Here is a 15,420-nt window from a genome sequence, read left to right as displayed (position 1 = left end):
TGTTTACAAGTAGTTTTCAAAATGAAATAATGTTGGTTGCATGAACATGAAATCATGCAAGTAAAATGGACCATAGAATTCATTACTAATGTAATACAGCCTTTGTAAGCGAATAAGTAATTGCATTAAGCTACAAAATGCCGCCTATATTATTACATTTCCCGATACTCTTTTCCTAGTATTTCAGTGTTTTTGTAAATGAGAAAAATTGTCACTGCTTCATCACAATCTTACTAAATAAAATATTATACAATAATGTTTGAAGCTGATGTTTATCTGATGGCCTGTCAATGAAAGTAAGTTTTCATCTCTTTTATTTTTAAAGGGGATTTTTATTGAAAAATTATTTTCTCAACTAGAAATTTTAATTATTTTTAATAAAAATGTCGATAAACATGCAAATAGAAGGAGGAGAAATTATTGATGCTTTTCACTTACCGTTCTAGATTGTTTTCTAAATCCACTTCTTTTTCTAGTAGAACACTGATATTCATCTGATAAATAGTTACTGATCAAACAGTGGATGGCAAGCACTCGTTATTTAATATATCTTTTTATATATTTTCAAAATACAAGTGCTTGAAAACTGGACGCATCAGCAATGATGGCTTTAATGCTTTGTCATTGCTTACAGAATCATTTATCGAAAAAGCGTTCATTTTGAATCAATAAGGCGAAACTGAGGTGAGCATATTTTTCATTTGTCAAAGCAGTTGCTGTGTAGTGTGACGAAAAATATTGCACTGTTGTTGATCTGAGATGTATGTATACAACACTGTTGATTTAACAATGACACATTTCTAATGTGGAAATTCTGCGTCGATATTAATCTTTCTTAATTATTTTTTAGTGCTTTCAGTTTTTATTTATATATGTGAACAACAATAAATACGACAAGTTACACATAGGCTACACATGGCCTGAATTGCCACTGCCAACAACCGCGAAGCACTTCCTGCCAAACAAAAAAGACTGGTCCACTGCCAGCTAGTATCCTCCTCCTGGCAAAGAGAATGCTAACTAAATCAATAGCAGTCAAGCAGACAACAATATCTTCTGCCACGTCCACAACCGCAACAGCGTACAATCAGCCCGTTAAATATCAATCGATTTGCTGGTTGCACCGTGTACTGTCTTTGCTAGTATTAAAAAAATACATCATTTCCATTTTTGATGAAAATTTTTTATTATTACATTTCATATAAAAAATCGGGAAGTTTTCAGTTTAAATTTAACTAAGTAATCAAAATTCAACCTGAAAAAATGTTGAAGCAGTAATCAAACAATTATGAGTACAAAATTCTTGATTATCTTTTCACGACAGTACCCCTATAATATGTAATCGTAATATTGGTATTTCCATTAATGGTCATTTATCAGACACTTCTATGAAGAATACTAATTCATTGTGTAGGGAAAACTATTTATAAAAACACGTTACATTAAAATCTAAAATAATTTTATAAATAGGAGCAGCCATAATAATGAAGCATCATTGAACGCTGTGCAGGATAAAAACTGTGTTGTTCGGTGGTTCGGGTAAGATTTTCATTCAACTTGTGTTCCTGTTATAATTATTGAATTTTTGTTTAGTTTCGCAACGTTATAGTTATTCTTAACTGCTGAAATATTAAAATAGATTTGAATATAACATATTGATGGAAATTTTTTTATGAACATTTTTTAAATTTTACTAGCAATATAGCGAAGCACTCCATTATTTTGTTTCTTTTGATTCTTGTAGTTGAAACGGAATTACCTATATCTAGTAATATTTATTAATGTTATTATCAGTTACTATTTGTTTACTCAAAGGTATGGTGAAATTACTCTATTGCATTTAATAACTGCTGTTCTAAATTCTTACTCTGATAAAGAATGAGATGCACAGTTGTTACTATGCTTTACCAAATCATGCTCTTTTCTACTGAATTGAATTGAATTGAAAATGAACTAGCATTAAGCGATTTTGGATGCAATGGTACGTGAAGAATGAAGTCGATCATTTTGGAAGCTTTCAGTTTGTGTATAACTGAATGTGCTGTTGTTCAGTAAATCTGTTGAAAAGAGTATTTGTTTCTGTTTTAGAGCGTTATCCAAAGCCAGCCGTTGGCGAAGAAAACATTCTGACCGATAAGTAGCAGTAAGGGTTGTGCATGGTACAACCCACAAAATCTATTTATACGAATGATGCGGATATCACATGCATTGTTTATTGATAGTTAAAAAACCCAAAATTCAGTTTATCACTTGCAGAGTAAAACATTATTAACATTCTATTTTACTGTTTTCAGTACAAAATGGTAAATAATCTGTGTTGTTTCAGATTGTTTCCCGAATTTTAAGCCTACTTCTTTTCATGAAAATCTCAATGATTCTGCGCATGGCAGAAATTCTTGAATCACACAAAACTTCATGTTGATTTCGAGCTGTATTACTTGAATTTCACTTTTATAGTTAAGAAAAGTTTAATATTGTATTAGGCACGTTTGAGTTTCAGTCTTTGTTATTATTATTATTACTATTAATTTGAAATAATTTTGTATTGCTATTGGGGATTGTTAGCGAATTTTAGATTGTTTGCGCACATTCGTGCTTCTGATTTTGACATGAATGTTTTATAGGGCAAAAAATTTTTATTGAAGTAGCAAATCTATTTTTTTTGCTTTAATTTAAGTGTATGTCTTCAAACAGTATTAATTCTTATTTTTAATTATGAATGGAAAAAAAACTTTTTGTTTCATAAAATTTGAAAACTTAAATTACCCGAAGTTTTTGTAAATCTTTCATAGCGTTTGATTAAAAGTTTGCTGACATTCCTTGTTTAAACTTTTGTTATTTTGAGGTTTAGATGGATATTGGTGATATGGATTATTTTTATCATCAAAATAGCTGCGAGTGCATACTTGAAGGTTCTGTTGGTTTGTGTGACTCCAGTGCTAATAGCTTTACTGAAATAACAATTCCTTTTGAATAATATTACTGGCTTATTGTTAAATGCTCATTGGTGATTTCTAGCAATTTGGAATTTTAATATTAAAAAATTTAAATGTAAAATGATTTTTTTGTAAATAAAAGAAAATTTAATATTGAATTTTTCTTCCAGGAAGTGCGATGAAGAAATTTCATTTCTTTGCAAATTGCATTGGCCCTGATGAGTCTTTGCACTGGTAGCAACAATCGAATCAAATCACAAGCAAAATTAGCGACTTCAATTTGCTATCAAAATTGGCTTTAAAGAAAGCTTATTTGAAAAGTAAGATGTCATGAAATCGAAGTTACTAGTTTAGTTGAGGAGGGATCAGTGCCTAATTTTCGCATATTATTGATCAAATGATGGATTTGTCTATTCACTAATCCCAATGCGATAACTCTGTGCAATTCTGTTTCAAGTCGCATGACTTTCAGATTGTTTAAATGTTCCCCTTTTGACCTGCTCATAGAAAGCTTGTATTTTCAGTTATTAGTTTGTAATTAAAATCGATTACCGACTAAAATTGATCGAATTCTTATACATATATCAAACATGGACTCATAACGACATGAAATATGGTTAGAACACTTTTTGAAATAGCAATTGTGATTTCCAAATTGAACGCTTACGTTAAAGCATTTGAATTTCCAGTTTAGATACTGTTTTATAAAATGTACATGTTATTTAAAACAGTTTATTTTTTTTGAATACGAATTCAGTACTTTTTGTATTTTATCAGACATCCTGTAACTGTTCATCTTTATATGTGTTCTATTTTTAAACGCTAGAACAAAGTACTATGTATGATACTGTGTATTGTGAATGTTATTCAAGATCATGCCAATTTTGTTGTATTATAGAAAGTTGCAACCTGAAAACATTCCCATCAAAATTTTATAATCATTTAAGCTTAAGTTAAAATTGCTACAATGATGTTTACCAAAATTATAAAAGCATTTTAATTTTCCATCACTAGACGGAGCCACTCGGGATTTATATTGAATTATACCACACGAGCGTGCATGCGAAGCAAAGCAGCAATATCTCTTCAGGAGTTCATTCACAAAGTAAAATAAAGTAAAGATACGTTGCTTTTTCATTCATATTTGTTCAGATTTGAAAACTTTGAATAAATGGCAGAAGACAAACTTAAAGTTTTTGTTCGTGTACGGCCATTGAGCAAAAAAGGTATAATTAAATTTTCTTGTTTTTTATTTTGTATCTGCATTTATCGTTCTTTAAAAATTTTTATACAAAATATTAAAGAAACAAAGTTGTAATGATGCTGTATTGAATGGTGATCAGAATTGTGCAAAATTGTTGTTAATCTTATAAAAATAAGAAAGTAATCAATTTTATGAGAGAAATGTAAGAAAATGAAAATAATTATTTTTGTTATCAATTTGAAATTACTGCGGTATTCTGATGTTTGCATAGTGTAATTGAATATGCTTTTGTTATTAATTTTGTGAAAACTCTCTAATGTTTTGTATACTACAATTTAGAAGCACTTCTGAACACGCATTGTATTGTAAGTGTCGATGATTGCCGAATAAGTATAAGAAGATCCACAAATAATGGGTAAATGTTTATTTTTTTTTCTATTTTAATGCGTTTGCTATAAAAAGTTCCTGTTTTCTTATGCTAGAATTTTAAAGAAATACAGTTGTTATTGCTGATAGCGATGAACACCGTACATCTTGTACGTTCATTTCATAATTTATTAAATATTCTCTTAGTGTTTTCTTCTAGTAGGTTTAATGTAGCTGTAGATTTAATAATATTTAGAAATAATATTTTCAATGTAAATGAATAAAATTGGAAACAGCTGCAATATCAAATGAAATTTTAATATGTTTTTAAAAGTAAATAAATAAATGAAAGATGAAAACATGCAAATTTCGAAAATGTAAGTTTTATTTAACAAAAAAAATTTCATTTTTTTGGAATATTAGCTGACGAAAATTATTGATGGAACAACTATTTTTGTTATTATTAAAGTCCCGTATTAAATCCTCGAATTATTGGAAATGATGCTAGTTGTTGATTAAGGAAAATATTGTAAATGAAATTATGTATATCAAATGTACGAAAATAATATTAATATTAGTATTACAAAAAGAGAAACAATCAGTATACTTGTAGATAGCTTGTTGGTTGGTTATGTGGGTTAAAAAAATGAAAGTAGCAAAATTAGTCAGGTATTTTGGCACAAGGCGTTGGTAATTTGGAAGATATATAGATGATTTTTACGGGAGTATATTTTTTTGCTTTATTATTAAATCAGTTTTTTCTTTTGTAATTGTCATTGATGAAATGTGGTGCTATTATTGATTAAAAGTGGAGGATTTTGAAAAATTTCTGTTTAACTGATCTGAAAAACAGAACATACTGATTGCAAATAGCATTCATTGGGCAGTTACATTTAAGGAAGGCAAATGCAATTTTCTTATTCGCAATGATATTGATTTTTCCTTGTTCTGCTGTCGGATTTGCCATTTTTTCACGCTAAGAGCAAATTAGCAAGCCAATTCTTTAGGGCATTTGCATTAGAAAAATCTGATCATCTTTACATTAAACTTAGTATTATACGTACTGGTGAAGCATTCCAAATTTGATCAACCAATCTTGTTAAGCAGATGTTATATGTTAAAGCACACTTTGCATTTTTTTTCTGTAACTGAATTGACCAATTTCCAAATCAAAGAATAAATATTTACAAGCGCATTGAAATACGTTTCTAGTTTTTTATAAGCGAAATCGAATAATAAATTAATCATTTATTTTTTTTGCCTCAACTTTCTAATTAACTTTTTGAACTTATAATTAATTCACTATCATACAGTTGAAGTGTGGACATGTGATGAAAGAAAATTGTGTTATTTGTTTGTATTGTTCATCATACTGTTTAATATCTTCAAATGATGCTGCAGCTGAATTCATGTAATAATATTATTTTCAGTTAAAATCATTTAAACGAATATGTTTTTCAAGTTTAATTGATAACTCTATGCCAAGTTTAAGTTCAGTGAAGTACTACTTCTTTAGTGGACATGGTGATGGAAATATGCGTAAATGCTTTGCGTTAACCAACAATGCAGCTGAGTAATTTTTCTTTTGATATTAACAAAATGTATTTCTCTATGAAATATAATTATTCGATTTTTTAAATATTTTAAAATCTTTTCATTACTTTTCCTGCCCTTCTTTGGGGTGCAGTATCATTCTATATTATTTACAATCGCATATAATTTAAACAAATTCATCACGTTTAAGTCAGTGTTAACTGAAAATGTTTACTATTTTTTATTTTAACTTTACTGTTATCTGATTTCATTTTATATTACATAATCTAATGAAATAATATAATGAAAGTTTTCATTGATGAAGCTTATGTATACTAACCTTCTGATCCTTTTTTGGCAATATGTATATAATTCGACCTTGCGGGTATTTTCTACTCCAAACGTGAAGTGTATAAAATTTTGACGTTCTATTCCGGACGTATGGCCGTCTATTTTACATATTATTCACACTATATGTATAAATTGTTTAGTCGTAGAGTTTAATGTTATAATGTTATACAAATGTTACTTGAATAATTAATATTTTATTTAGGAAAACGAACACTTTTACTTATGATAATTGTTTCTGGTCATTCCGAAATACAGACAAAGAATACAAGAGTACTGTGAAATTCATTTATTATTTTATAAGTAATAAAAACATTTGTTATATTAGGTCAAGAAGATGTTTTCAATGATGTTGGTCATGATCTGTTGGACGATGTTTTCATGGGCTACAATGCATGCATATTTGCATATGGACAAACGGGTATGAATTTATTTTAGTCTTTTTTTCTTATACAATGAAATGTTAAAAAGGAGCAATACAAATTTGAAAACTGTGTTTCATCATTCTCCTGTGAAAATGATCAACACACTGGCGGATAGAAATGTTATGAAAACGCATTTTTTTAACAACGCCTCCATGATTTCGCTTGTTATTCACGAATCATCAGAAGGAACAATTTGTAAAATTCCTTAGAGTGGCGTTAACTCTCCTGATGCAATGTATATATTCAGCCCTAATCACTGCTGGAAATGCAGAATTACAGCTGCAGCGTGACTTTCAGTGTGCACATACGCCAGAATGTCAATTGCTGATATGTAATTACCATTCATAGAAAAGAACTCATGCAATTGTGGAGTCAATTTGGAGACCTTGTAAAAAATTTTGTCTAAATTCGAAACACAGTCTGCTACTTTCTTGCATCTTTGACATTACGTTTTACAAATTAATTCTCCACTTTAATCAAATTGTATATATATATATATATATATATATATATATGTATAAATTATTCTTCAATAATTTTAATAATTATCGACTTATTTGCTTATGAAGTCGAAATCTGTTCATAGTATTTGTGTGATTTTGTTTTTTTCATATGTGTATTTGTTATTGCTTTATTTTTAGAAGTATTAAGGAAATATTTCAAACGTACCATTTACATCATAGGTTCTGGAAAGTCTTACACCATGATGGGTACTAAAGAACAACCAGGTTTAATTCCTCGATTGTGCATTGAACTATTTCGGCGTATAGATGAACACCGTCAAGATGTAACGTTTAAAGTGGAAGTTTCATATTTTGAAATATACAATGAAAAAGTACGCGATTTACTCGACCCGAATAGGTGAGCCGTTTGAATTCAAAATTAATTTAGCCCTCTTTTATTTTGGAGTTTGAAATTTTTAGTACAAAATCCAATTTGAAAGTTCGTGAGCATGCTATATTGGGACCTTATGTTGATGGCTTGTCAAACTTAGCTGTTTCTTCTAAGGCTGTAGCTTACAAATCACCTTCTTGCTGATATGTACATAAAATGTATGACTTACTTTTAGCAATTCTTGGCACTTATTGAAGAAGGAAACAAGCTTCGAACAGTAGCAGCTACAAGTATAAATGCAGAAAGTAGCCGTTCACACGCCAATATTTGTATCCGAGTTACCCAGAGTAAATTGGATAAAGTCAAAAATGTTGTCACTGAAAAAGCAAGCAAGATAAGTCTCGTTGACTTGGCTGGAAGTGAAAGTGCTAGAAAGTCAGGTGCTAAAGGTGAACGTCTTAAAGAAGGCTCAAATATTAACAAGTACTTAGCAAGAATTTGGCACATGTTGTTGATGATATTGGTAACTGAAAATTAGACTTCAGATTTGATTTAACTTTAGATCTCTTACGACACTTGGTTTGGTAATATCAGCGTTAGCTGAAACATCCCGTTCGAAAAAGTCCATTAAAACAAAATTTGCACCCTACAGAGATTCCGTGTTAACGTGGCTGTTGAAAGTGAAATTGGATTTCTTGTGAAGCATAATCATTGTTGTGAAAATTTTCAATCCTATTTCAGGATTGTTTGGGTGGAAACAGTCGAACCGTAATGATTGCTACAGTGAGCCCATCATCGGATAGTTATGAGGAGACAATGTCAACGTTACGTTTTGCAGACCGTGCAAAACGTATTGTGAATCATCCAGTGGTGAATGAAGATCCCAATGCGAAATTGGTTCGACAGCTTAAAGAAGAAGTAGCATTGTTGCGTTCCAAGCTTTGTCGGCTTGGTGTTAATGAAGACGTGCAAGAAAAATTAGAAGCAGCTGAAAAAATGATGCGCCAGATGAATTGTTCTTGGGAAGAAAGGCTTCGTGAAACAGAACGGATTTACCAGGAACGACAGACCGCTTTCGAAAAAATGGGCGTATCAGTCCAAGCTTCAGGTATTCGTGTGCAGACGGATAAGTTTTATTTGGTTAACCTGAACGCTGATCCATCAATGAATGAGTTGCTCATATATTATTTGAAGGTTCTTTTTTTATTAGTGGGTACTTATTTATTTGTTTATTTAGAACTTCACGTTTTTAGAAAAGCAATATTATTGGCCTTCCAGGTGGTGCTGCAGATCCTGATATACAATTACAAGGTATTGGAATAATGCCACGACATGCAGTAATAGATATAGAACAGGAATTGCTTTATATTCAGCCAATGTATGGTGCTAGGTGAGACAATAAATTAAATAATTATAATAATAGCAGCTTTATTCCCACGTGATGTAGAACATGCGTGAACGGTTGTGAAATTTTTTCCAAAACTCAACTTCATCATGGTGATCGACTTTTGCTTGGTCATAACCACTTTTTTCGTGTCAATTGTCCTTCGATAATTGGTTTGCAAGGAGTTGTTTTGATTATTAAAAATACTGAATTAATCTTAAGGAAGTATTCAAAAAGATAAGGATGCATCTGCTGTATTTGATTATGGTTTTGCTGAGGAAGAAGTAATGTACAAAGAATTGCGTGATACTCCTCTTGCAATTGCTTTATCAAAACTTGAACGTCATCATTTGAAAGACAAGCAAGGTAAATTTTTAAACTAGCTTGCCTCAGTAAAATGGTAGTTGTACAATATTCACATGAAGCCACATGAAATAGTCAATCTTAATGTTATGGTTCAGTTCAAGATTGAGTATTTCATTAAATGTATATCAAATCTTTTTTTGTGTTAGTTGCTTTGGAAAATCAACGACGAATATATGAAGAGCAATTGCAGTCGTTGCGGAATCAGTGTATCTCACCACTGACACCATGTTGTGAATCGAACTGTTTATTATTAACTCCTTGTACACCTTCATTACCAAATTCATACGTAAAGTCCCGTTATACGGAATGGGCTACAGGCAGGTTAGTTATTTATTTTTTTTAAACTTTTCGAAAACTTTTGTTCATATGATAAATTTTTAAGAGAAGATGTATTTCGTATGAGCATGGCAAAATTGAAAGAAAATTTAATTGGTGTTAATAAACTTGTTCGAGAAGCGAATCTCCTTGCTTCGATGTTGCACAAGGAAACCAAATTTAGCGTTACGCTGCAAATACCTGCAGAAAATTTGAATCCAAGAAAAATTTGCGTAAGATAATCAATAATTATATATGCGCATTAATATCGAAATTTATCACATAACACTTTTAGCAAAGTACGTTCATATGTGAACCAGCTGTACTTGTTCAACAGGGAAAGCGAAATCAGATTTGGGCAGTAGAGAAGTTGGAAAATAAGCTTATTGTTATGCGAGATTTGTACAACCAAAATGCTACGAATAAAAATGCAAACGAAGTATGTTTTTTCCGTTCGGTTCAAATTCCCTTTGAATGTAATTTTAAATGTAGGCCGTGTTCAATGAGAAATTTGCAAATCATTTTTTTGATTCCTTTGATGCGCAATATTTGATTGGAGTGGCGAATGTGTTCCTTGAAGTTCTGTTTTATGATGTTAAATTGAATTATCATGTTCCTATTATCAGTCAGCAAGGAGAGGTATGAAATCAGTGTATAATATTTTTGTGCATTTTTAAATTTGAAGGTTTCTGGTCGACTGCATATAGAATTGTATCGTCTGAAAATAGAAGATTTTACTGATCCTGAGAAAATAATTTCAAGTACATTTGATGAAACATGTGCTGGATGTAAGACAGTCTTAGATTTAAACAAGATCCCCATGAATGCGTTTCTAGGACGGAAAATAATATTTCGTGTATGTACCGTAGAATTCTGGAATTATAAAACATTATTTCTTTTAACAACAATTCCAAAATAATCTTAATTTATGTTGCTTACTTTAGTTGATAATAAAGAAAGTATGTGGTTTGCCTGAGGCTTTCTCAAACTTTGTCTTTTGCCAATATCGCTTTGGTCAAGAATCAGAAGCAACTACAGTGACACCTGCTTTTAATCCTGAGACATTGCCACTGAATACTGTTTATCGCCCACAGGCGATGGTGTTTCGGTTTGACCATCAAAGAGACGTGCAGTTTATTGTAAATGAAGAAATGTATGAGTATCTTGTTGAAGGTGCACTGTCTGTTCAAGTATATGGTCATCGATCCCCCACTTTACCCAATACACAATTACCAATACATGTAATGGAATGTAGGCGTAAAAATATGGATAAGTTGAAAAATCGTTGGGCAGAAGTGATGCGTCGAATACAATTTTGGATTGAAATCCACGAATTAAACGAACAAGGAATATATACACCGGTACCAGTGACCAAATGTTCAGATTGCTCAACTGGAGGCGTTTATAACATTCGTCCAGGTCAGCAAAGACGTTTGTTGATTCGGCTGAGTCCAATTTCAAATTGCGGTCTACTTCCGCTGGTAATGCAAACTGTATCGTCTGTTTCAATAGGAAGTGTGTGCGTTTGCAACGATCCTGCATTGGATTCATATCAAGAATATGATCTTGTTGAACTAAGACAACGATGGCTTGCTGCACTTGAGCAACGGCGAGATTACTTAAACGAACAAATAAATTTATTAGCTAATCAGCAGTTTAAATCAGATGCTGATAAAGAAAGAGAGAAATCTTTAATCGATCAATGGCTGTTTTTGACAGAAGAAAGAAATGCTGTTTGCGCACCTGAACCAAACACATTCATGCCTGGTGCACCAGCTGAAGGTGGTTCAGTTCCTTTTGGCTTTGAGGATCATATTCCTGTTATTTTTTTGGACCTACTACAGAACACGCCTTCTGTTGTTGTCCCAGGCGCTAAATCCGTCTTGTCGATGGAACTTGATACGCTGATGGTCCAATTACCAATTTTATCTTCTGAGGAGTTAGCAAATGAAATAGCAACATTCGCAAGTTGGGACAGTTCTGTTCATGATTGTGTCAATTTAAATCGTCTTTCAGCAAACGAGCACATCTACGCCATTGTTCGAGTTCAGGTCCTTATTTCACATCCAACTGTAATGAATGTTATTTTACGGAAACGAATCTGCCTCAGTTTGAGCCGGCCACCTTCACTACCTGGACGATGGCTACGCAAATTTCATGCACAGGTGAATATTGATCATGTTCTTTTTTCTTTGACTTGTCGATAAAAATTACACTGTTATTTTTAATTTATTCCATTTATAATATTTTATGAAAATCTCTAATGTATTCATGCAGGTGATAGATTTATAAAATTTAATGAATCATTTTATCAATGCCAATTATTATTTCAATGCATGTTTTAAATGTGCTATGTATTCATTGAAATAAATTACATTAGGGAGTGTGTCATGGTACTGGATTATATTATGATGTGGTTGCACATCTGCCAAGAGGAAGTTGCAGTGCCGAAGCAAATGCATCACTAGCACTTGTAGCAGCGCGAAACGATGACCATTTATTGGATGTTGGAAATTCATATATTGAAAAATATACTACTGGTATTTTAGAGGTCGAAAGTCTGTTAGCATTAGATCGCTTGAGACAGGTAATATATATTGCAATAAATTTAAGCACGTTAAAATCCTGGCTCATTCTAAATGTAACATTAATAACTACAATTTAGGAGGTTGCCATTCGTGAAATTCTGAAGCAGACTGACCACCGAAAGATGGAATATTCAAACGTGATTTCAGTATGTAAATTTTTTTAAATCATAATAAAAGTTTAATTTTTTTCTTTTCGGCAGTATTATTGCAATTTACATTAGCCATGAATTTCAATAATATTTAATGAATAATTGTCTATCTTAGATATGTCATTTAAATTGAAAGACGATTGTATTATTTGTGCAGTTTGAAGGCAGTTTATCATTTGAACAATCATATATCAACATCTAATCAAAATTCATTTCCTTTCTGACATTTTTAATGTTATGGCGGATTGTAAATTATAATGCTGTGTAATAATGAATATCCCTTTAGCCTACACTGAAAAATACCGACAATGCAGTGTCATCAGCAGGCATTGGAGACAAGCGGATATTTTCAAATAATCCAGGTATTGCAATGAAACTATAAACTATTTTTGAAAAATTTTTGAAATGAAAATGTATTTTAATGTATTGTTAATGTATGATTTTTAATAAAAATATAAAAGTTTTCTCTGGAGGCAACAAAATTTTCATAACCATTATTTTTTAACCAATTGATTAGCCTAATTTTTCTGTTATATCTGCATATCAATTTTCTGCGTTTCTGTAATTTTGAAAATCTTAAATTCAAGAAAAGATGAATTAATATATGTTTCTTTCAGCACGTCCAACGTTTTTAAATCTGAAGCCATTCTACACTGGCCGACGTATGTAACTTTATCAATGTTTTCATCATTGTTGCTTACGTGTTTTTTGCTTTACAGTTTCAAAAATTGGTAGTCCGTCCAATCCCCTTTGTTCATTATTGGAAGTGGAGAAAGATCACGATTCTGTTTCACCTGACGATTTAAAGGTTGGCATAATCTATTATTTGAAATTGAAGATTTACTCATATATTGTGGTCTATTTTAGCCAAGAAATTTCTATAACCAGGACAACATAGAAAACCATTGTAATTCATTAGGAAGCTCTGCTTGCTCTGCCGCTGAAAGCACTACTTCTAGTGGATATGAATCCACATTTTATTTTTATTGATGTTAGCAAAAGATAATGCAACGTGCAACAGCAAATTTTCTGCTGTAAACAATATATGTGATATTACTTAAAATTTGTGTTCAAAGTGGGAAAGAAGATAAAGATAAAGTGATGTTCAATGTTCAAACTTTCAATTGAGAACAATCAAGAAACTGTAGTTCATCAACGGCAAAATTAAATTTTATTTGTAAGCAAATGAAGATTTAATTTCACCAAATTTCATTCTCATTCTGTGTTGCTGAATATTTCTTATTATTTGAAAATGATGTTTGTAATGAAATTGAATAGCAAATATTATTTAATTACTGTTCTGTTAATATGAAACAAAATTGATCCTAATTATAAGTAAAGTCTTTCAAATCCAGATGAATAGGTTACATTTATATAGTAAAATGAAGCAAGGGATCACCATTTTGGAGCTGTGTTATGTTCAACGTAGAAATGCAATGTATATTATTTGGTCTTTATTTAAATGAAAATATATCTTGAAATTCTATGAAAAATGCATTGCACTGCAAGTTAAAACTCACGATCTGAAAAAAATTAATGATATCTTTGCATATTTAAATATTAATAGAAATGTGTAAAATGTCTTATGAAACATTCTTTTTATTTATGAAGAAGTCAATGAAATGAAATATCAAAACATGTAATTTGTAAACATTGCTATCATATGTAAAACGCTCGTTTACAATTCAGAAAAGAAATGTCTGGAAATAAGCTTGCCATTATGATTACGAACATCTATAAACATGAAAATCTCACTTGGCTGTTTCTAAAATAAAACTACCGCAGTAATACTATGGTGAGAAAAATTTGAATAATTTTGCGCCGCAAGTGCATTAGATAAGAGCAACAGTAGCCTAATGTAAACAAAAGGAGACATCATTAAATAGAAATTGCTACGCTCATGATGGTCAGTGAGCAGTTGGCAGCGTGCCAAGTTGTTGCTCTTTCTTCGTTCGCAGGCGTCATCAAACAAGTGTATTGTGCGCATAAAGTAGCAAAAAGTCAATCTTCGTGTAAACTTCCCCAACAATCAGTAAACGTAACACGGTAAGTGGAACCTTAATTAATTATTACTAAAATAAATAATCGACGAATTATGAGAAATTCCTTTTTCATCTCAGTTATGGAACTACTTGGTGATTTTCAAATCACAGCGCAAAAGACCCATTTCTGAGCATTGATTTTCACGTTGACGATGCAATAATTTTTATTATAATGTATTGCCTCCTACTTAATTAAGCTTGCGAAAAACAGAATCATTTCAAGGTTCCATTTTTACGCATTTCGGCTTTCTCATTCTCTAAAATTACGCATGAATTAATTCACCAAAACCATAATTGTTAATTCTGGTCACAGCTTTATCATTTTCATTCATACACCAAAGCGTATACTTTAAATTGAGTTTACCTGAGAAGCGTGACATTAAAATGCCAATATTGTAACTTTTCTAAAGTTATTAATTTACGAACATAAAAATCTTCCTTCCTTAACATATTTTCTTTTTGAAGACACTGTAATATTAAAGAGGCGCTGCTGTTGTCAAGTACTTTGCGGTTACGACTCATAAATATGTTGAGTAAATTGTTTTTCTGTCTGAATACAAAAAAAAACTTTCGCTGTTGCGATACGGTGTTTGCACCGTAAACTATAAAAAAGAAATCTATTGATGACGTCATCACGTTGCCTGGTAACAGATCACGTTATTGCATTGTCATCAATATGCAAAAATTCTTCAGCAAACAAACGAGCCTTATCATTAACATTGCGAGAGCGACTTATTTCACTATTACTTAAGCATTTTCATTTTCCTGCATTACTTATTTAATGAAAATTGTATTTCACATAAAATTAATGAGTAATTATTGAGATAAATGTTGGCATTCAGAAACATAACCCCTATATTATGCCTTGGGATCGAAACTGATCGGTTTTCAGATTTTTTTAAACCCAATATTCATTTTGCCCTTAAATAC

At 31.3% G+C, this 15,420-nt stretch overlaps 4 protein-coding genes across 4 annotated transcripts; 3 read left to right on the top strand and 1 right to left on the bottom strand.

The window, feature by feature from the left end:
• The first annotated feature begins 1,013 nt into the window (after positions 1-1,013).
• Tsp_03654 (hypothetical protein) lies at positions 1,014-3,174 on the top strand. The gene is made up of 8 exons (XM_003374410.1): positions 1,014-1,132; positions 1,471-1,539; positions 1,698-1,768; positions 1,795-1,815; positions 2,089-2,137; positions 2,678-2,693; positions 2,852-2,921; positions 3,107-3,174. The coding sequence occupies exons 1-8, from the start codon at positions 1,014-1,016 to the stop codon at positions 3,172-3,174; spliced, it is 483 nt and encodes a 160-aa protein (XP_003374458.1).
• A 2,810-nt stretch (positions 3,175-5,984) lies between these two features.
• Tsp_03653 (stAR-related lipid transfer protein 9) lies at positions 5,985-7,160 on the top strand. The gene is made up of 4 exons (XM_003374409.1): positions 5,985-6,079; positions 6,593-6,690; positions 6,716-6,808; positions 7,060-7,160. Exons 1-4 carry the CDS (start codon positions 5,985-5,987, stop codon positions 7,158-7,160), a joined length of 387 nt encoding a protein of 128 aa, XP_003374457.1.
• A 215-nt stretch (positions 7,161-7,375) lies between these two features.
• Positions 7,376-13,438, top strand: Tsp_03652 (putative kinesin motor domain protein). The gene is made up of 22 exons (XM_003374408.1): positions 7,376-7,397; positions 7,454-7,673; positions 7,736-7,823; positions 7,882-8,153; positions 8,209-8,326; positions 8,388-8,840; positions 8,900-9,036; positions 9,094-9,203; positions 9,253-9,396; positions 9,543-9,717; positions 9,779-9,944; positions 10,007-10,150; positions 10,204-10,350; positions 10,397-10,567; positions 10,656-11,531; positions 11,556-11,876; positions 12,092-12,298; positions 12,377-12,436; positions 12,735-12,810; positions 13,066-13,110; positions 13,168-13,256; positions 13,316-13,438. Exons 1-22 carry the CDS (start codon positions 7,376-7,378, stop codon positions 13,436-13,438), a joined length of 4,164 nt encoding a protein of 1,387 aa, XP_003374456.1.
• Positions 13,439-14,449: 1,011 nt separating this feature from the next.
• Tsp_03651 (conserved hypothetical protein) lies at positions 14,450-15,092 on the bottom strand (the record flags this gene model as incomplete). Its single annotated transcript, XM_003374407.1, is given in 4 exon segments — positions 14,450-14,505; positions 14,774-14,894; positions 14,917-15,040; positions 15,059-15,092. Coding segments are annotated over 4 exon segments (335 nt in total), but the record flags the coding sequence as incomplete, so codon positions are not given.
• Positions 15,093-15,420: the final 328 nt, after the last annotated feature.

This window comes from Trichinella spiralis (genome assembly GCF_000181795.1).
Source record: "Trichinella spiralis strain ISS 195 chromosome Unknown Scfld5, whole genome shotgun sequence".
NCBI lineage: Eukaryota > Metazoa > Nematoda > Enoplea > Trichinellida > Trichinellidae > Trichinella > Trichinella spiralis.
The sequence above is the reverse complement of the archived record's forward strand: the minus strand, read 5'-3'. Positions and strand labels throughout refer to the sequence as shown.